At 48.9% G+C, this 21974-nt stretch overlaps 1 protein-coding gene across 1 annotated transcript; it reads right to left on the bottom strand.

The window, feature by feature from the left end:
- Nucleotides 1-774: 774 nt before the first annotated feature.
- Nucleotides 775-1710, bottom strand: LOC140265352 (olfactory receptor 14J1-like). The gene has a single exon (XM_072361267.1). It carries the CDS (start codon nucleotides 1708-1710, stop codon nucleotides 775-777), a length of 936 nt encoding a protein of 311 aa, XP_072217368.1.
- Between the last annotated feature and the right edge of the window lie 20264 nt (nucleotides 1711-21974).

Here is a 21974-nt window from a genome sequence, read left to right as displayed (position 1 = left end):
ATATAGATAAGTTTTCTACGCATAATGTAGTGATGTAGAATATGGGGTGGAATGTCATGGTTTTGAAAATTTTCCTATTGGTATTCCACATTTTATAGTAAAAATTTTTCCTGCTTAGGTCATTGCCGCTGCTGTTTTGGTTTCCTTGGGCACAGCTCCAATCTCCCTACCCCATTCCCTTTTCGCTTCCCATTTGCTGGGGGCCAGGCATCCCAAGGGCCTACTTTCCCCCCTGTCATAGACATAGACTGATCTAGATAACTCCACTAAAGTGCTAGCAAGGAGACCAGTTCTGACAGTGCTGTTCATGTTGCTGGCGACTAACTGCTCTCCCAGAGTGCTGCTGTAGAGAAAGCAAGACGGTTGTCAGAAAGAAAAAGACCTTCAGGCCTGCACAGCTATGAGGACTTGAGAGCACTGTGGCAGTGTAAATAGAACAGGAATGAAAAGAGCACACTGTGCTGCTGTCCGTGGCTGTACCTCCCCCAGACCCAAACAAGGTAGGAAGAGAGAAGAGCTAAGGAAATGTCTATATTTAAAGCTTTTTATTTATCTCTTGTCCTGTTCAGAGAATCTGGTTCCATGTTTACATGGGTTCCTGGAGTGAGGAAATGGAAATTAGGTAGGAAAGAATTAGTGAAATAAATTGCTTTTAATAATAAACTTTTAAAATAAACTTTTCTTGCAGATTACTGTATCACAAACAATCAAAAATATGATCAAACCTAAACATAAAAAACAATCACTGGGAATTGTGTGAAGAAGATGAGCACTTTATTGAAGCTGGATTAGTGCGTACAGCAACACATTCTTGAGAGCATGTTTGATCTCCTTGTTCCTCATGCTGTAGATAATAGGGTTCAGTGTTGGAGGAACCACTGAGTACAGAAGAGCCACTGTCAGATCAAGGAGTGGAAAGGAAATGGAGGGGGGCTTCAGGTGGGCAAAAAATGCAGTGCTAAGAAATAGGGAGACCACGGCCAGGTGAGGGAGGCACGTGGAGAAGGCTTTGTGCCGTCCCTTCTCTGAGGGCATCCGCAGCACGGCAAGGAAAATCTGCACATAGGACACCACTATGAAAACAAAGCACCCAAAGACTAAACTGATAGTAAAAATGAGAAACACAACTTCCCTGAGGTAGGAGCCTGAGCAGGAGAGCTTGAGGATCTGGGGGATTTCACAGAAAAACTGGTTGACAACATTGCCTTGGCAGAGAGGCAGTGAAAACGTACTGGCAGTGTGCAGCAGGGAATTGAGAACCCCAGCGCCCCAGGCAGCTGCTGCCATGGTGGCACAAGCTCTGCTGTCCATCAAGGTCCCGTAGTGCAGGGGCTTGCAGATGGCAACGTAGCGGTCATAGGACATGATGGTGAGAACGGAAAACTCTGCTGACATGAACAAGACAAAGAAAAAGAGCTGTGCAGCACATCCTGCGTAGGAGATGGCCCTGGTGTCCCAGAGGGCGTTGGCCATGGCTTTGGGGAGAGTGGTGGAGATGTAGCCCAGGTCGAGGAGGGCCAGGTTGAGCAGGAAGAAGTACATGGGGGTGTGCAGGCGCTGGTCGCAGGCTACGGCTGTGCTGATGAGGCCGTTGCCCAGGAGGGCAGCCAGGTAGATGCCTAGCAAGAGCCAGAAGTGCAGGAGCTGCAGCTGCCGCGTGTCTGCCAACGGCAGCAGGAGGAACTCGCTGATGGAGCTGCTGTTGGGCATCTGCTGTTCCTGGGCTTGGAGTCCTGCTCAGAGTGCAGAAGATAATAACAGGTTCAAACCATTCTCAGAGACGCTCTTTCTGCTGTATTATGAAATCTTTTAATTCTCCTATGACATTGTTCATTTAGCACCATAACTTCAATTTCATTTCATGAAGTTCAACATTCCCTTATCAGAAGAAGCATATGGAGTTGTAGCCTTCCTATCATCTTCTAATCTTATCCCATCTCCGTGGTTATTCTCATCTGTTTCTTGTCTCATATCTTTTCCCACACAGTTCTTAGAGCCCCCAAACCCAACCTCTGTTCCTTTCAGTATCTATAGGATAAACATGCCTGTTTGCAAGATAAGTGCATTATTCTTGTCAAGAGGAAATGATAATAATTTCAACTAATTCCACCCTTTGAGAGAGAAGAAGCTGAAACACAACACATGTGACTGTTCTCAAAACAAACAATAGACTGAAGAGAATTTCATGAATCTCAGAGCTGTGTGCAGATTAGGCAGCCCATTTTAGATTTCTGCCTACAATCCTTCTTGCCTTCCCTCAGAGCAGGAGATGGAAAGTCCCTTCCTGGTCTCTCCTCTTGCAAAGTGCCCTCAGATGCATTCAGTTTTGCAGTGGAGCTGTGATCCCCCTGCCCCAGGCAGCAGCTGTGGCAGCACAAGATCCTCTACCGGGGGGCTCCTTCCCCCCTCAACACGTCTCCCCGCAGCACCCTGGACAGCTCCCCGGGCAGGCTGAGTGCTGAGCCTGGCAGGCGGCAGAGTCCCATAGCCGGCACACAGCCCCTGGGGCACAGCAGGGACCCTGCTCTTCAGGACAGCCCTGGGCACCCGCCTGCAGCCCCACATGCACAGCCTGCAGCCGTGCTGGGACACGCAGCACTCAGGGCTGTGCTCTGATGCTGAAGCACGGAAGCCCTCAGCTGGAGCAGAAGGCTTTTTCCACAGTAAAGAAACATGCAGTGCCTGCAGCCAGATCTGCTATGGGATATCACAGTTATAGTTAACCCTCTATGAGTAGCAACTGTATGGCCTGAAGTGAGACTTACCGTGTCATTGTCTGTCAGCAATGCTCCTGCAGCATGTTCCAAGCCTGCTCACTGCATACACATCCTGGAAGCTCTCTCCCCTTTCTCTCCTCTCCTTCTGTCACCTGCAGGCTGTGCTGTGCACGAGATCTGCTCCTGGGCACAGCTGTCTCTGCAGCACCATCCTCTTTTATGAGCTCCCTGTTCCCCAGGAGCCCAGCCCAGCTCAGCACACCAGAGTATTTGAGTTTCTTTTCCTCAGTGCTTCCTCTGGAGATTTCCCTGGGGCTCCAGAGCTGAATGTTCCTGATAGACAGCAGGGTCATCTCTGAAAAAGGCTCTTGGATGTCGGATAAACTTGACTGACTGATTCCAGAAGCACGGTTTGGAGTTGAGGAAACAACCTCTCTAACCTGGAGTTAGGTTTTAAAGCAGGAATGCATGTATTCGGCACAGGGTGCAAAGGGGATCAGTCCTTCCCTGCACACCAGCAAGCAGAAGTGTTACTTATTTTAATGTCAGGCTGATCCATATTCAGCAGATCTCCTGGAACTCATCTACATATTCATTATTTTCCAGGAACTCATTTACATTCTGTCCCTCCCTCTTGCACATGCGCTGTTTGTAGCTGGGTTCTTCCTGCAGTGGTCGTGGGGATGAAATCAGGCATCTTCCTTGCAAACACTCAATGTCTTCCTCATTCTGTCCCTTTTACCCCATCATGTTTGATAGAAGTAGTCTGGTTCTGTCTGGCTTCTTCCATTTAGGGTACAGGGTGCTATTCCTTTAATGTAACTGCTCATCCTACCTGTTTATGGGCCCATATACCTGTCTTCTACCTTTGAGACTAAATCTTTTACTGTATCAGGTCGTCCTAACAGATTGTGTTTGCCTAGCAGGAGTGTAAATGCCTCACCTGGAAAGCTCTGCTCCTGGCCCTTAATAAAAACAACACAGAGACAAGGACAGGGACTCTCTGACTCCCCCTTTGCAGGGCTGTCATTCAGATGAGGCAATCAGTGCAGGTGTCTCATGTGCAGATGTAAAACCCTGGGGTTGAAAGCAGATTCACTTCCCCACAGACCCATGGGAGATGGTACTCCTCTTGACTCGAAGCAGATGTGCACAAGGAGATGACAGTATGCATGAGCCCCTGGTCTGAATCCTTGGCCTTTCTTAAGATGGAATGACTTGCTCAAAAACAGTCATTCAGTGAGCACAAGGTGCCTGTGGTGCTCATAGATGTATGCAGCAGGGCCTGCAGGCTGTGGTAGACATCTGAGAGAACCACCTCCTTCCTGAGCATTAGCTGGGGGCCAGACAAGGCATGGGAGTATTCTTGGGCATCCTGAATGACATCAGATGTTCGAGTAATGGGCACCTGAGTGTGCAGCGTTATTCAGAACTGATCGTTCTCTATTCTCCATCTATTGCAAATTCCAGAGCTTAAGGCATTCCACAGCTGTGACACACCTACATTTTCTCACAGTTGACATGTTTGTTTATTCTGGGCTCTAATTGGAATGGCAATTCCCTGGGGTCTCCAGCACACCCCCTGCCAGCTGGCAAGTGCAGATGAGAACCTTCAGGAAAGCCATGCCCTGGTAGTGACAATGCTTGCTGGACAACTTTCAGCCCCACAATGCGTCTCATAACTGTGCGCCAACTTCTGAACACTAGTACCATGGTGTAGATGCCAGCCCCAGCCAGCCTAAATCAAATCCTGCTTCTGGAATGGGATCAAAGAATCAAAGAATCACAGAATCACAGAATGACCCAGGTTGGAAGGCACCTCAAGGATCATGAAGATCCAACCCCCCTGCCTGGCAGGGCTACCAAACTTCCATACTTAACAGATCATGCTGCCCAGGGCCCTGTCCAACCTGGCCTTGAACACCTCCAGGAACAGGGCATCCACAACCTCCCTTGGTAGCCTCTTGCAGAATCTCACCACTCTCCTAGTAAAGAACTTCCCCCTAACATCCAACCCAAATCTTCCCTCTTTCAACTTAAATCCATTCCCCCTTGTCCTGCTATTATCGGCCCTTTCAAAGAGCTTACTCCCCTCCTGATTATAGGATCCCTTCTCGTAGTGAAAGGCTGCAATGAGGTCACCACGCAGCCTTCTTTCCTCCAGACTGAACAAGCACAGGTCCTTCAGCCTGTCTTCAAAGGGGAGGTGCTCCAGCCCCCTGATCATCTTTGTGACCCTTCTCTGGACCCTTTCCAAAATCTCCACGTCTTTCTTGTACTGAGGGCTCCACACCTGGACACAGTACTCCAGATGGGGCCTCACAAGAGCCGAGTAGAGAGGGACAATCACCTCCCTATCCCTGCTGACCACCCCTTTTCTGATGGAGCCCAGGATCCCATTTGCCTTCCGAGCTGCCAGAGCGCACTGCTGGCTCATGTTGAGTCTCTCGTCCATCAGGACCCTCAGTCCTTCTCTGCCAAGCTGCTCTCAAGGACAACTCCTCCCAGCCCGTACAGGTGCCTGGGGTTCTTCCGGCCCAAGTACAAAACCTTGCACTTTGCTGTGTTGAACCTCATTAGGTTCACCTGAGCCAAGCTTTCCAGCCTGTCGGGGTCCCTCTGAATGACATCCCTTCCTTCCACAATATCAACCGCACCACTCAGCTTGGTGTAATCAGCAAACTTGCTGAGGGTGCACTCCATTCCCTCATCGATGTCATTAACAAAGATGTTAAAGAAAACCGGTCCCAAGACAGACCCTTGGGGGACACCGCTCATTACCTGCCTCCACCTGGACATAGAGCCAGTGACCACCACCCTCTGTCTGCAGCCTTTCAACCAATTGCTTATCCATCGAGTTGTCCACCCATCAAATCCACTTCCCTCCAATTTGGAGATGAGGATGTGGTGGGGGACCATGTCAAAGGCCCTGCTCGTGTACAGGTAAATGACATCGGTCGCCTTTCCTTCGTCCACCATAGCTGTCACTCCATCACAGAAGGTCACAGGATTAGTTAAGCATGACCTTCCCCTGGTGAAGCTGTGCTGGCTGTCTCGGATCACATTCACATTCTTTATGCGATTGAGCATGTTGTCCAGGAGGATCTGTTCCATGATCTTCCCAGGCACGGAGGTGAGACTCACCGGCCTGTATTTCCCCGAGTCCTCCGTGCTCCCCTTCTTGTATATGGGAGTGACGTGACCCTTCCTCCAATCATCCGGGACCTCGCCTTACAGCCACAACTTCTCAAATATGATGGAGAGCGGCTCGGCAACCACCTCAGCCAGCTCCTTCAGGACCCTGGGATGCATGCCATCTGGCCCCATAGACTTGTACACATTCAGTCTAAGGAGGCACTCTCTGACTTGCTCTGCCCTTACTGTGAGGAAGGATTTACCTCCTTGGTCCCCACATAGAGGTCTGGGGATGCAGGGCTTAGGGACGTAGAAAAGACTAGAATCCTGGCCACCAGTGAAGACCGAGGTGAAGAACTCATTCAGCACCTCAGCTTTCTCTTCATCTGTTGAAGCCAGTTCTCCTTTTAAATTTACCAAAGTTGGTACACGTATTTTGGCCCGTCTCTTCTGGCCAATGTACCTGTAGAAGGTTTTCTTATTGTTTTTCACATCCCTTGCCAAGTCAAGTTCAGTTCTGCCTGAGCCTTGGCTTCCCTGATCCAACGTCTGCAAGTCCGAACGGCATCCCTGTATTCTTCTGAGGTGACACAGCCTTGTTTCCAGAGCTTGTACACCCCTTTCTTCGCCCTCAGTTCTCTCAGCAGGTCCTTGCTGAGCCATGCCGGTTTCCTACCTTTCTTATTCAGTGGAGCCCACTTTCTTATTCAGTGGAATGGAGACCTCTTGTGCTTCCAGGAGGGCATCCTTGAAGAGCAGCCAGCTCTCCTCAACATCCTTGTCTTTGAGGGCAACACGCCAAAGGATCTTGGCTAGCAGTCCATTGAGTAGCTTGAAGTCTGCTCTTCTAAAGTTCAGTGTCCTGATCCTGCTCTTTGCCAGGCCCACATCGCTTGAGATCACAAGTTGTCAAGTCCTTCACTGTGATTCCATCAATCCCTTCCTATCTCTGTCTAACTCATTTCTTGTACAGTTATTCCCTGTGAATGTCAAACCTCAATAGAAGCAGCTTGGACATGACATGCAGTAGATCACTGTGTTTTACCGTTCATTCAATTGCATCACCTTTCCTACTGTTTGTTGGAAAAAAAAAAAAAAAAAAAAACAAAAAAAAAAAAAAAAAGAATTCTTTCCTTGCCCTTGTGCAGCTGATTCTCTGAGGAAAGCCTGTTCGAGTTGCTGAAAGGGAGACTTAACACTGAGCGGGTGGCTGCAGAGGAGGAGAGTGATGTGAGGAAAAGTGATGCAAGTCCCATGGGGCCAGTGTGAGTAGAAATGGGGTGGGGTGATTGAGAAGAACATTTACTGACACAGAATAGAACGCATTGGGGACATGCTGGATTGATACCAGTTGCACAGTGCTGCTTTAAAACTTGTTTATACCCAGCTCTAAATAAATAGACAGTAAATGTCTGCTGGATTCTTCCTCTTTAAGATCTATCCAGGTACCCCTCCATTTTGCTGAATAAGTTCTGAAAACTTGAAGAAAATAACAGGAAGGCACAGGCACAGGAGACTCTTCAGATTATAATGAGCCCCAGGGTGCATTTGACGCTGAGTCCATCAACCTCCAGTGCAGAGAGAAGTTTACACAGAGTGCTCAGCAAGACAAAGTCAGAAGTAACAGTGAACTTTCTTGGAGTATTAATGGGCCCACTGAGGAACATTAACAAGCAAGCTTCCCAAGGGACTCGTTAGAGAAGATAATTGGAAGATATGACTACAGGCAATGAAAGGCACTGGCATGGTGGCTTAGATGCTGAGAAACCCTTTCTTTGTCCTATGAAGCAAACAGGCCAAGCCCTGATCCCCAGACCCTTGGTAGAGAGAACCTCATGCTGACTATAGATCCTTCCTGGGGCAGTGGGTTGGATGTCAGTATGATGTTAAATGAAAGACATGGGGACAGAAGATCCCAGGCTCTGCATGGGCTGCAGGGACACTGTGAGGTTCATGTCCCATCTGTGCCCCGTGTCTCATGGCAGTCTGTGGGATGTGAGAAGGGCCCAGTCTGAAAAAGCAGTCAATCCCAATGAAACTCTGAACTTCAGCTCTCTCAGTTCCAGTGCCTTCCTTTGCACACCCTCCAATAGTTTGATGTCTATTATGCTCTTCAGTGCCCAGAAGTGCACCCAGTGCTCCAGGTGAGGCAGCAGCAGTGCAGAGCAGACAGGGACAATCCTTTCCCTCACTGACCTGGTAATACCTTGCTTGATGCACTCCAATGGACCGCTGAGCTTCCTGGGTGCCTGGGCACACTGCTGACTCATGTTCAATTTGATGTTTACCAGGACTCACTGGATGCAACAGCACCTCCAATCAGCAAATTTGCTCAGAACAACTCCAAGTCCTGCATGCAGGTCATCTGCAAAAACATGAAAGAGAAGTGGCCCTAAAATGGAGCCCTAAGGAACCCTGATAGTGACCATCTACCTGCCCGATGGATCCCATTGACTGTAATCCTTTGGGCCTGACCTGTTTGCCAACTGCTCACCCACTACGTTCTGTTTCTGTCTAGCTGCATGCAGGACATTCTGTCTAGAAGGATGCTGTGAGAAATAGTATCAAAAGCTCTACTGAATTCCTCAAGGATTTCATCCATTTTCAACTGGATTACCTTGGTCAGCTAAATGGATAACTGTGTCATAAAAGAACCTGAAGTTAAACAGGACCATCCCCTCAGGAACTTGTGTTGGCTGCGACCAATGACAGAATTGTCTTTCAGCTGTTTTTCCATAACTCCCACCACCATTGCCTCCATAATTTTACCAGGCACTGGAGTGAGACTGACAGGTCCATAATTGCCCATGTCATCATTCTTGCTCTTCCTTACAAGGAGACAACATTTGCCAGCTTCCAGTCAATGGGCATGACCCCAGAGTTATTTAGTTGCAATTGAAATGAGAGCCCAGAGCAAATTAAGGTGTCATCAGTGTAAGAACGTACATGTGCCATAGCTTTGCAATGCCTTGAACTCCAGAGTATGCCACGGATGGAGCAGAGAGGAAGTCCTGCCTCTTCTGTTGTGACCTCCTCCATTTGGTAAGCAGAATAACACTACATGATACATAGGGACTGTGACTCTGCTCTGATCTGCTCGCAGGGGAAAGGTGATGGGAGTTGCTCTCATGTCAGTGCAGATAAAATCACTTCCTCTTTATCCCTTTTTTCCTCTGTAAACTATTCCACTATTTGTACCCTCATTTTCACTTCCACACACCCTCAAGTACACTTCCATGTGCCATCAACTATTACACTTTCTTATACCATCAAAACAGTTTGTCAAACAATACTGTTTTTTAGATCCATATACACCCTTACTACCATATAACTTTTCCATTAAGGGTCTGTATTATTCAGTTATAAACACCAGAACCAGCACTGATTGGCCCACCTCTCTCACACAGTTCCTTGCAAGCAGAACATAGTATTACATAAATTGGTTGACACTCATTAAAAAAGAAGAATAATAAAATATTTATTTATTTATTTATTTATTTATTTATTTATAAAGTATGTTATGAATAGAAGGAAGACTAGTGAGACTGTGGGTCCTCTACTAAGTGAGGGGGGTATTCTGGTAATGAGGGATGCTGAGACGCTGGAGATACTGAAGGCATTCTTTGCTTCTGTCTTCAGTGAAAAAGCTCTCCCTTAGGAATCCCAGACCCAGTGAGAGGGTCTGGGGAATGGAAGGCTTGCCTTTAGTCAGGGAAGAGGTGGTCCGTGAGCGCCTAGGCCACACCAATGTTCATAAAACCATGGGATCTGATGGGATGAATCCATGAGTGCTGAGGGAGCTGGCAGAGGTGATTGCTGAACCGCTCTCTATCATTTTTGAGAGGTCTTGGAGAATGGGGGAGGTGCCTGAAGACTGGAGGATAGCCAGTGTCACTCCGGTCTTCAAAAAAGTCAAGAAGGAAGATCTGGGTTATTACAGGCTTGGCCGCCTCACCTCAGTCCCTGGAAAGGTGATGGAACAGCTTGTGCTGGAAGCCATCTCCAGACAGCTGGAAGAAAAGGAGGATATCAGGAGTAGTCAGCATGTGTCCACCAAGAGGAGGTCATGCTTGAACAACCTGGTAGCCTTCTATGACTTTTTCACTTGCTTGGTCGATGGGGCGAGAGCGGTGGATGTAGCCTACCTTAATTTCAGCAAGGCATTTGATACTGTCTCATATGACATTCTTACAACAAAGCTGAGGAAGTGTGGGATAGATGAGTGGACAGTGAGGTGGGTTGAGAACTGGTTGACTGGCAGAGCACAGAGGATCGTCGTTGGCGGCGCAGAGTCTGGTTGGTGACCTGTAAGTAGTGGTGTTCCCCAGGGGTCAGGGCTGGGTCCAGTCTTGTTCAACATCTTTATCAGTGACCTTGATGAGGGAACAGTGGCCACCAACATCTAGTTTGCTGATGATACGTAGTTGGGAGGATTGGCTGACACGCCTGAAGGCTGTGCTGCCATTCAGCGAGACCTGGACAGGCTGGAGAGCTGGGCGGTATGAAACCAGATGAGGTTTAACAAAAGCAAGTGTAGAGTCTTGCACCTAGGAAGAAATAATTGCATGCACCAGGACAGGTTGGGGGATGAGCTGCTGGAGAGAAGCTCTGCAGAGAGGGACCTGGGTATCCTGATGGACAACAGGTTGGCCATGAGCCAGCAGTGTGCCCTCGTGGCCAAAAAGTCCAATGGCATTCTGGGGTGCATGAAAAAGAGCGTGGCCAGCAGGTCGAGGGAGGTGATCCTTCGCCTCAAAACTGCCCTGGTAAGGCCTCATCTGGAATACTGTGTCCAGTTCTGGGCTCTCCAGTTCAAAAAAGGACAGGGATCTCTTGGAAAGAGTTCAACAGAGGTCCACAAATACGGTGAAGGGTCGGAAGCATCTCCCCTATGAAGAAAGGCTAAGTGAGCTGGGTCTGCTTAGCCTTGAGAAAAGAAGACTGAGAGGGGACATGATCCAGGTCTATAAATATCTGAGGTGTGGGGTCAAAGTGGCAAGACCAGGCTCTTTTCAGCAGTGTGTGAAGTCAGGACAAGGGGTAATGGACAGAAACTGGAGTGTAGGAAGTTCCGCAAAATGTGTGCAAGAAGTTCTTAATGGTGAGGGTGACTGAGCACTGGAACAGGCTGCTCAAGGGTGTTGTGGAGTCTCCTTGTCTGGAGATATTCAAGATGGACACCTACCTGTGCGCCTCCCTGGTGTTCCCCAAGGGTCTGGTGCTCGGGCCTGTCCTCTTCACTATCTTTATTGATGTCAGGGATGAGGTCACTGGGGGCATCCTATGTAGGTTTGTGGATTACACCAAATTGCCTGGGAGTGTGGATCTGTCTCAGTTTAGCAAGGCACTACGGAGGGATCTGGACAGGCTGGAGAGCTGGGCTGAAGCCAATAGGATGAGGTTCACTAGGCCAAATGCCATGTCCTGCACTTTGGGATTTGGGATGGACTGCTCAGGGTGTTGGTGGTGTCACCAGACCTGGAGGTGTTCAAGGAATGACTGGATGTTGTGTTGAGGGACATGGATTAGTGGGAGCTATTGTTGGTAGGTGAACAGTTGGACTGGATGCTCTTTAAGGTCTTTTGAAACCATGGTGATTCTCTGATTCAATGATATTGTGTCCTTGTCTGTGTGCCCTTTTAGTTTCAGCAAACACTCTCTGGGAGGACTCACCGCATGTCTGGAACTAGTCACTGACCACTAGAAATCCGGTGTTAAATTCAACAGATTTTAATGTACTGTCATGATGCTGTTGTCTTTCAGGAGCTGTTTGCCATGAGAATCCAGGGACATCTCAGGGGAAACAAGTGGGAAGGATAAACATGACATATTCTTCTGCTGAGCTGGGCCGGGCTCCTGGGACACAGGGAGCTCTTAAAAATGGGCAGGGCTGCAGAGAGACAGCTGTGTACAGGAGCAGCTCTAGTGCACAGCACAGCCTGCATGTAAAGGAAGGAGAGGAGAGAAAGGGGAGAGAGCATGCAGGATGTGAACGGTGTGAGCAGGCTGTGAGCTCACTGCAGGAGCATTGCCCACAGACCATGACAAGGTAAGTTTCACTACAGACGGTGCAGCTGCATTTCATAGAGGGTTAACTTAATCTGGGACATCCCATAGCAAATCTGGCTTCAGGCACTGCATGTTTGTTTATTGTGGAAAAAGCCTTCTCCTCCAGCTGAGGGCTTCCGTGCTGCAGTATCAGAGCACAGCCCTGAGGGTTGCATATCCCAGCACGGCTGCAGGCTGTGCATGTGGGGCTGCAGGCGGGCGCCCAGGGCTGTCCTGCAGAGCAGGGTCCCTGCTGTGCCCCAGGGGCTGTGTGCCGGCTATGGGACTCTGCCGCCTGCCAGGCTCAGCACTCAGCCTGCCCGGGGAGCTGTCCAGGGTGCTGCGGGGAGACGTGTGGGGGGAAGGAGCCCGCCGGTAGAGGGGCTTGTGCTGCCACAGCTGCTGCCTGGGGCAGGGGATCTCAGCTCCACTGTACAGCAGGATGTCTGTGAGGGTTCTTTGCAAGAGGAGAGCCAAGGCAGGGATTTTCCATTTCCTGTTCTGCTGGAAGGCAAAAAGGATTGTTTGCAGAAATCTAAAAGGGGCTGTCAATTTTGAGCACAGCTCTGAGACTCCCAAATATTTCTTCAATCCTTTGTTTGATTTGTGAACAGTCACACAGAATGCACAGAATGTGCATTTAGCCTCTCCTTCCTAAAAAGATAAAAGTTATCACTGTTTTCTGCAGACATTAATACTACACTTGTCCTAAAAACAGGCTGATTTCTCTAAGAAAAACCAAATTGCACAGAGGCTGGGGCTGGGGTCACGAGGAACTGCTGGAATAGAGAAGAAAATATCCAGGAGGCTGGGATATGATAAGAATATGAGAAGACATTAAGAACTGTCTAGTCTTCCACTCCGAAAGGGATGGTGAAGCTCTCAAAAGCTGGAGTTAAATGAACATTTTCCAAAGGGAAATGAGAACTTTTATATTATAGCAGGAGTGTCTTTTAGAGTGTTCTGGACTTGTCATTATCTTCTGCACTCTGTACAGTGCTCCAAGCCCAGGATCATCAGATGCCCAACAGCAGCTCCATCAGCGAGTTCCTCCTGCTGCCGTTGGCAGACACGCGGCAGCTGCAGCTCCTGCACTTCTGGCTCTTGCTGGGCATCTACCTGGCTGCCCTCCTGGGCAACGGCCTCATCAGCACAGCCATAGCCTGCGACCGCCGCCTGCACACCCCCATGTACTTCTTCCTGCTCAACCTGGCCCTCCTCGACCTGGGCTGCATCTCCACCACTCTCCCCAAAGCCATGGCCAACGCCCTCTGGGACACCAGGGCCATCTCCTACGCAGGATGTGCTGCACAGATCTTTTTCTTTCTCTTCTTCATCTCAGCAGAGTTTTCATTTCTCACCATCATGTCCTATGACCGCTACGTTGCCATCTGCAAGCCCCTGCACTACGGGACCTTGATGGACAGCAGAGCTTGTGCCACCATGGCAGCAGCTGCCTGGGGCGCTGGGCTTCTCTATTCCCTGCTGCACACTGCCAGTACGTTTTCACTGCCTCTCTGCCAAGGCAATGTTGTCAACCAGTTTTTCTGTGAAATCCCCCAGATCCTCAAGCTCTCCTGCTCAGAATCAAATCTCAGGGAAGTTGTGGTTATCATCTTTAGTATCAGTTTAATCTTTGGGTGTTTTGTTTTCATAGTTGTGTCCTACGGGCAGATCTTCCTTGCTGTGCTGAAGATGCCCTCTGAGCAGGGAAGGCACAAAGCCTTCTCCACGTGCCTCCCTCACCTGGCCGTGCTCTCTTTGCTTGTCATCACTGGCTTTTTTGCCTACCTGAAACCCTTCTCCATTTCCTCCCCACTCCTGGATCTGACAGTGGCACTTCTGTACTCAGTGGTTCCTCCAGCACTGAACCCTATTATCTACAGCATGAGGAACAGGGAGATCAAGCACGCTCTCAGGAAGGTGTTGCAGTAAGCACTCTTCCAGCTTACATAAAGTGCACATCTTCCTCACATGATTCCCAGTGATGGTTCTTTATGTTTTATGCATCTTTGATTGCTTGTGTGTGCTATAGCTATCCGTGAAAAAAATGCTATCGAACATATAAATAAGAAGTTATTTCACTTCTTTCCTACCTGATTTCCATTTTCTCACTCCAAGAGCTCATGTGAACATGGAATCAGGTTCCCTGAATAGGTTAAAATATTCCTAAAAAGCTTTCAAAATAGACTTTTCCTTAGCTCTTCTCTCTTCCTACTTTGTCTGGGTCTGGGTGAGGTACAGCCACTGACAGCAACACAACATGCTCTTTTTAATCCTGCTATCATTACACTGCCACAGTGCTCTTAATGAGTCCTCTCATTTCTGCTGGCCTGAAGATCTTGTGTGTCTCATGACAGTTCTGTTGTCTCTACAGCAGCACTCCAGGGCTGCAGTCAGTAGCCGCCAATATGAACGGCTGTGTCAGAGCTGGTCTCCTTGCTGGCTCTGCCATAACAAGAGGACCCCTTCAGAGCAGGAGCAGAGAACTGGAGGCCTCTTCCAGAGCTGGTGTAAGGAATATACCTCAGGAGCTGCTCCACGAGAAGACCTGGAGATCCTCTGGTACTCTTCCCTGAGTGACTGGGTCAGTTTCAGGAGTCCCAAGGAGATCTGTAAGCGACTCGGGGCATTGCTGCGCTTTAGAATGTGTGGGCTGAAGTAAAGCTATATACTGAGACAGAGAATAAAAAAAGCGTAATCATTATGACAAGTACATATATATATGTATTTGCACACACACAAGTTATATATATGGTATATTTTCACATATACACAATATATGCTGTTGCAAACATATATGCATAGATACTAATATATATGCATATAAGTTTGCAACTGCAGGACCTGTTGCAGGGGTTTTAACAGCCACAGGGTTCAATGTAGGAGCTGGAGCAGCTGTTGGGCTGTTGCAGAAGCGCATCTCATTGTCATATCTGGAATCACCACAGAACCTGTGACAGAATTTGGAGCAGCCACAAGGCTGATTTGAGGGGTTGGAGTGACCACAGGGCTGTACCTGCTGGCACAGCGCACCTCCTCTGGGAGGAATTTGTTTCATTTTGCTATAGCAGTACTTGGAACAGCTACAGGACCTGTAGCAGGACTGACTGCAGAGCTCTTTATGAGGGGTGGAGTGACAGTGGAACCATTCCAGAGCTTGGAGCAACCGCAGGACATGCAGCAAAAACTTGGAGCTGCTGCAGGGTTTGTGCCAGGAGTTGCAGAGGCTCCAGCACTGTCAGCAGATCCAACTCTCTTTCACTTGAGGATGCTGAAGAGTGTCGAAAACAGCTCAATAGGTGTGGGCCAGGCCCTGGCACACTGCAGTCATTTGTGCCTCTTTGGGATTACCAGGGCCACAGCAGACCTTCCCCCAATATTCTACCAGTTTCTCAGGATCCTGCAGTTACTTGGAAATGAAGTTCCAAAGCCCTGGGTGTGCCCACTGCTCCAGGCTGCTGCCCAGACCGTCCCACACCCCCTGCCATGCTCTGCTTTCTCACCTTGGGGCAGATCTCAGTGATCTTCTTGAAAAATTATTTAATCTGAAACATAACCTGGAACAGTTTAACAACACATAGCAATAGGAGCGTGCTGGTTTGGGAATCCCACGGATAGTCAAAATCCTCAGGAGCTATTGGAAATAGCTCTGGAGCTCCAGGGCAAGAAGTAAGAGGGAGGCTGAGTGACTGCTGGAAAGCGTCCACCCTTCTTACCTCTATTGCTGGGCTCCCTGAGGGGACAACAAAAAGGGTGTAATTCCTAATCATATCGACAGTATTGCTTCCAAAACTCAAAGATGATCGCAGAGCTGGATGTCCTCAAAACTTCACTTTGTCAGCTGCCTATTTTATCATGATATAAACCAAGGTCAAACAGCATACCCAAATCCAGCCCCCAGAGTTGACAAACAGTGCAGCAGGGAAAACAAGCAGCAAGCAAGGAATTGTACAATGCAGCTTCATGAGAAGACTCAACAAGCTTCACAAATAAGGAAACAATCAGCATCATGGCCAGCAAATTCTCCAGCTCCTACAAAGCTCTGTGTTAACTCGCTCTGGACAGATGTCCCTTGGAGCCCCACATCGGGCACCAAAATGATGGTGGTTGTTGAACCCAACATGTGGCTCAGTAGCACACAGTGCTTTGTGCACTGCCCACTTCCCAGTGGGATGGGGAAGGGAACTGGGGGAAAAAAAGTACAACTTGTGAGTTGACATGAAGCTATTTACTAAGAGAGATGAAAGGAGAGATGTAATCGTCATGACTATATATCCAGATATATGGTATAGTACATTACAACTGATTCACATGCACATGCTCAGCATCACCAGACTGATGGCCAGCTGGCTCCTGAGCAGCAGAAGAGAGAGTGAAATGATCTCACACCCCCTTCAGTACGCCTTCTGCTTGCTGTCAGATGGTATGGAACGTCCCTTTGGTCGCTTTAAGACAGCTGTCCTCAGTCTGTTCCCCTCAGTTCCTTGGGCACTCCACTGACCATGGCACTGGCCTCTGTACAACACTGCTTAGCAGCAGCTGTAAACATCAGAGTGTTATCAATGCTTTTCTCCTAGAACATAACACTGCACCAGAGCAGACAGTCTGAAGAAAACAATGCCATCCCAGCTGTAACTCAGATACCTGCCTGTCCCCCTCCTCTTGTTCTTCCTGATCAGGAAGCAAGGAACAGAATCTGCTGCTCTCTATGAGCCCTTTCCTTGAGTTCTCAGCTGGCTCCTCTGCCATCCCCAGGCAGAACTCAGTGCACTCTCACAGAGGGCAGCAGCCTTTCCTCATCTTCCTTGGCCACCCGTCATAAAGAGTCCGTACCCCATTTGCTACAGTTCAGAGGTGGGAACCATCCCACAACGTCTCCGTGAGCCAAACCAGACGCTAGGCCAGCAAATGCACAGAAGTTTTGAGTGCACTGAGTGAATGTCTGTGGTCTTCTCATTGGTGTAAAGACTCTTCAGAAAGCATCCCATTCCAGAAGCATGATTTGATATAGCCTGGCTGGGCCTCACATCTACACCATGGTACTGGTGTTCAGAAGGTGGCACACAGGTATGAGACACACTGTGGGGCTCACAGTTGTCCAGTGAGCACTGACACTACCAAGGCTTGGCTTTCCTGAAGGTCCTCAGCTGCATTTGTCAGCTGGCTGGGAGTGTGTTGGAGGCCCCAAGGAAATGCCATTCAAACGTGAGCCCAGAACAAAGAAAGGTGTCACCAGTGAGAGAATGAAGGTGTGTCACAGCTTTCAAATGCCTTAAGCTCTGGAATTTGCAATAGATGGGGAACAGAGAAAGATCTGTCTCTTCTTCTGGTGAGCTCATCCATTTGGTCAGCTGAATAATGCTGTACTCTCAGGTGCCCATTACTTGAAGAGATGTAGTCATTTAGGATGGCCAAGAATACTCCCATGCCTCGTCTGGCTTCCAGCTGATGCTCAGGAAGGTGGTGACTCTCTTAGATGTCATCTACCACAGCTTGCTGGCACTGCTAAACACATCTATGAGCACCACAGACACCTTCTGCCCATCGAGTGTCTGTATGTGAGCAAGTATCTTCCAGCTGTAGAAAGACCAAGGATTCAGACCGGGGGCTCATGCATACAGGCAACCCCTTGTTATCATCTGCTCCAAAGCAAGAGGAGTCCCATTTCCCATGGGTCTGTGGGGAAGTGAATCTCCTTTAACCCCAGGCTTTTATGTCTGGAGATGAGACATCTGCACTGATTGCCTCTGCTGAATGAAGGCTCTTCAAAGGGGAAGTTTATACAGAATCACAGAATGACCTGCGTTAGGAGGGAACTCAACAATCATGAAGCTCCAACCCCCCTGCCTGGCAGGGCCACCAAAATTCCACATTTACTAGATGAGGTTGCCCAAGGTCCCATCCAACCTGGCCTTGAACACCTCCAAGGAGCATCCACAGCCTCCCTGGGCAGCCTGTTCCAGGACCTTACCACTCTTCTAGTAAAGAACTTCCCCCTAACATCCAACCTAAATCTTCCCTCTTTCAACTTAAAACCACTTCCCCTAGTCCTGCTATTATTAGTCCTATCAAAGAGTTTACTCCCCTCGTGGTTATAGGTTCCCTTCAGTGTGGGAATACAACAAAAGCTGTTCAGAGCAGCAGCTGTGGAGCAAGATAAACAGAACTTCAGGTACTGAAAGGAAAGGAATTCAGAGGGTCCCTGTCCTTGTCTGTGTGTCTTTTGTATTAAGGCGCAGGAGGAGAGTGTTGCTGCAATGCTAAGGAACTGCGTTGATTGAATGGCAAACCAGCTAGGCTAACCCCCTATGTTCTGGACATCCACAGCTAAGGGTCATACAAGACAGACACAGTGTTTAGAGCTGAATGCCAGTTTAACACTGTGCAACAAAATCTTATATACTGTGACACATGACCACCCCGAGTACCCCTGACCCATATGTCCCACCCATGTGTCCGCCCCTTGGTACACTCAGGCACCAACCCGCAACTCTGCAACACACTGGGTACCGACCAGCGCTGCCTACCAGTGCCCCGCAGCGCTCCCCACAAAGAGCTTTCCAGATGAGGCATTTGAGCTTCTGCTAGGCAAACACAATCTGTTAACAAAGTTATATAGTAAAAGAGTAAATCTCAAAGTTAAAAGGTATGTGGGCCCATAACCAAGTCGGATGTGCGGTTACCATAAGGGAAGAACATCCTGCATACTGAAAGGAACATAGCCCAAGAAGCTGGCCAGAACCAGTCTACTTCAGTTAAATATGATGGGATAAAAAGGACAGAGTGAGGAAGACTTTGAGCATTTGAAAAGGAAGACGTCTGACTTCATCCCCACAACCACCAGAGGAAGACCCCCGCTAAAAAGAGCACGTGTGCCGGAGGGAGGGGCAGAATTTAAAATAAGGAAAATAAGGAATATGTAGATGAGTTCCAGGATATTTGTTGAATAAGTCTGAGCTTGTAACACTTCTGCTTTCTGGTGTGAGAGATAGGAGTGATCCCCCTTGCACCTGGTGCCCAAAAATATAATATCTGCTTTATAACCTATATCCGTGTTATAGAGTTTGCTTCCACAAATCAAAGCCATGCATCTGGCATCTGTCTATCCACTGGTAAATAACTGATCTGACATCCAAGTGCATTTAGCAGAGATGAGCCTGCTGTCTATCAGGAGCTTTCAGCCCTGGAGCACCAGGGAAATCTCCAGGGGAAGCAGTGAGGAAGAGAAACTCAAATCCTCGGGTGTGCTGAGCTGGGCTGGGCTCCTGTGACACAGGGAGATCATACAAGTGGGCAGCACTGCAGAGAGACAGCTGTGCCCAGGAGCAGCTCTAGTGCACAGCACAGCAGAGCTGGGGCTTGATCTGCCGTTGAGATGAGGATAGAAGAGAAGGGAGAGAGAGCTGATAGAGTGTGTACAGTGTGAGCCTGCTGTGAGCTCACTGCAGGAGCACTGCTCACAAACTACAGCATGGTAAGTGTCTTGCAGTAGGCAATGCAGCTGCTTTTCCTGGAGGGATCACCAAATCCGGGACATCCCATAGCAGATCTGGCTGCAGGCACTGCATGATTGTTTATTGCGGAAAAAGCCTTCTGCTCCAGCAGAGGGCTTCCGTGCTTCAGCATCAGAGCACAGCCCTGAGTGCTGCGTGTCCCAGCACGGCTGCAGGCTGTGCATGTGGGGCTGCAGGCGGGTGCCCAGGGCTGTCCTGCAGAGCAGGGTCCCTGCTGTGCCCCAGGGGCTGTGTGCCGGCTATGGGACTCTGCCGCCTGCCAGGCTCAGCACTCAGCCTGCCCGGGGAGCTGTCCAGGGTGCTGCGGGGAGACGTGTGGGGGGAAGGAGCCCCCCGGTAGAGGAGCTTGTGCTGCCACAGCTGCTGCCTGAGGCAGGGGATCTCAGCTCAACTACACAGCAGTATGTCTGGAAGGGTACTTTGAAAGAGGAGAGTGCCAAGTCAGAGATTTTCCATTTTCTGTTCTTGGGGAAGGCATTAAGGATTGGAGGCAGAAATCTAATAGGGGTTGTAAAATTTAAAACAAAACTACGTTACTCCCAAATACTTCTTCAATCAATCGCTTGCTTCGTGGACAGTCACACAGGTTTTGCTTTCAGCGTCCTGCTTCTAAAAAGAAATAATCCGTTTAAGTTTTCATACTGTTCTGCAGACAATAATAAATGCACTTATCATGAAAACAATCATCTTGGTCTAAGACAAATTGAAGTGCAAATAAGCTGGGATTGGGGGCTCTAAGACCTGTTGAAGTAAAGATATGAGACATGTAAATAGTTCCTAAGAGGAAAGTATTCAGGAGGCTGAGATACGATTAGGAAATGAGAAGAAAGTAAGAGCTCCCTAATCTTCTGCTCTTTAAGGTATGCTGAAGTTCATGAAAATAAATACAAGTTCTGGAGTTAAGTGATCATTTTCCAAAGGCAAAGGGGAACTTATATAGTATAGCAGGAGGAGTGTGTCTGAGAATGGTGTGGACTTGTCATTATCTTCTGCGCTCTGCACAGGACTCCAAGCCCAGAAACAACAGATGCCCAACAGCAGCTCCATCAGCGAGTTCCTTCTGCTGCTGTTGGCAGACACGCGGCAGCTGCAGCTCCTGCACTTCTGGCTCTTGCTGGGCATCTACCTGGCTGCCCTCCTGGGCAACGGCCTCATCAGCACAGCCGTAGCCTGCGACCGCCGCCTGCACACCCCCATGTACTTCTTCCTGCTCAACCTGGCCCTCCTCGACCTGGGCTGCATCTCCACCACTCTCCCCAAAGCCATGGCCAATGCCCTCTGGGACACCAGGGCCATCTCCTACGCAGGATGTGCTGCACAGCTCTTTTTCTTTGTCTTCTTCCTCTCAGCAGAGTATTTCCTTCTCACCATCATGTCCTATGACCGCTACGTTGCCATCTGCAAGCCCCTGCACTACGGGACCTTGATGGACAGCAGAGCTTGTGCCACCATTGTAGCGGCTGCCTGGGGCACTGTGCTTCTCTATTCCCTGCTGCACACTGCCAGTACGTTTTCACTGCCTCTCTGCCAAGGCAATGTTGTCAACCAGTTTTTCTGTGAAATCCCCCAGATCCTCAAACTCTCCTGCTCAGAATCAAATCTCAGGGAAATTGTGCTTCTCATTTTTAGTGTCAGTTTAGGCTTTGGGTGCTTTGTTTTCATAGTTGTGTCCTATGTGCAGATCTTCATGGCTGTGCTGAGGATGCCCTCTGAGCAGGGACGGCACAAAGCCTTCTCCACGTGCCTCCCTCACCTGGCCGTGGTCTCCCTGTTTTTTAGCACTGCCTTTTTTGCCTACCTGAAGCCCCCCTCAGTTTCCTCCCCACTCTTGGATCTGACAGTGGCACTTCTGTATGTAGTGGTGCCTCCTACACTGAACCCCCTCATCTACAGCATGAGGAACAGGGAGATCAAGCACGCTCTCAGGAAGGTGTTGCAGTATGCACTATTCCAACTATTATAAAGGGCACGTTTTCCTCACACAATTCCTTGTGATGGTTCATTATATTTTATGCTTATTTGCTTGTTTTATTTCGTGTGATACAGTAATCTGCAGAAAAATGTTGCAAATTATTCACTTTTTTTCCTAACTACTTTCCATTTTCTCACTCCAAGAGCTCGTGTAAACATGGAACCAGATTCCCTGAATAGGTTAAGAGATAAATAAAAAGCTTTCAAGGTAGTTTTCCTTAGCTCTTCTCTCTTCCTGCCTTGTCTGGATCTGGGGGAGGTACAGACATGGACAGCTGGCCAGTGTCCTCTTTTCATTCCTGCTCTATTTACATTTCCACAGTGCTCTCAAGTCCTCATATTTGTGCAGGCCTGAAGGTCTTGTGTGTCTCACAACAGTCCTGTTTTCTCTACAGCAGCACCCCAGGAGAGCAGTCAGTAGCCAGCAATATGAACGGATCTGTCTCTATCCATGACAGGGGGGGCAGTAGGCCCGTGGGATGCCTGGCCCCCAGCAAGTGGGAAGGGTAAGGGAACAGGGTTGGGAGATGGGAGCTGGACTTAAGGAAACACACAGAGCAGTGGTAACTACCTAAGGAAGAAAACT

The sequence above is a fragment of the Excalfactoria chinensis genome, unplaced genomic scaffold (genome assembly GCF_039878825.1).
Source record: "Excalfactoria chinensis isolate bCotChi1 unplaced genomic scaffold, bCotChi1.hap2 Scaffold_85, whole genome shotgun sequence".
Taxonomy (NCBI): domain Eukaryota; kingdom Metazoa; phylum Chordata; class Aves; order Galliformes; family Phasianidae; genus Excalfactoria; species Excalfactoria chinensis.
This window is presented reverse-complemented; position numbering and strand designations above follow the sequence as displayed.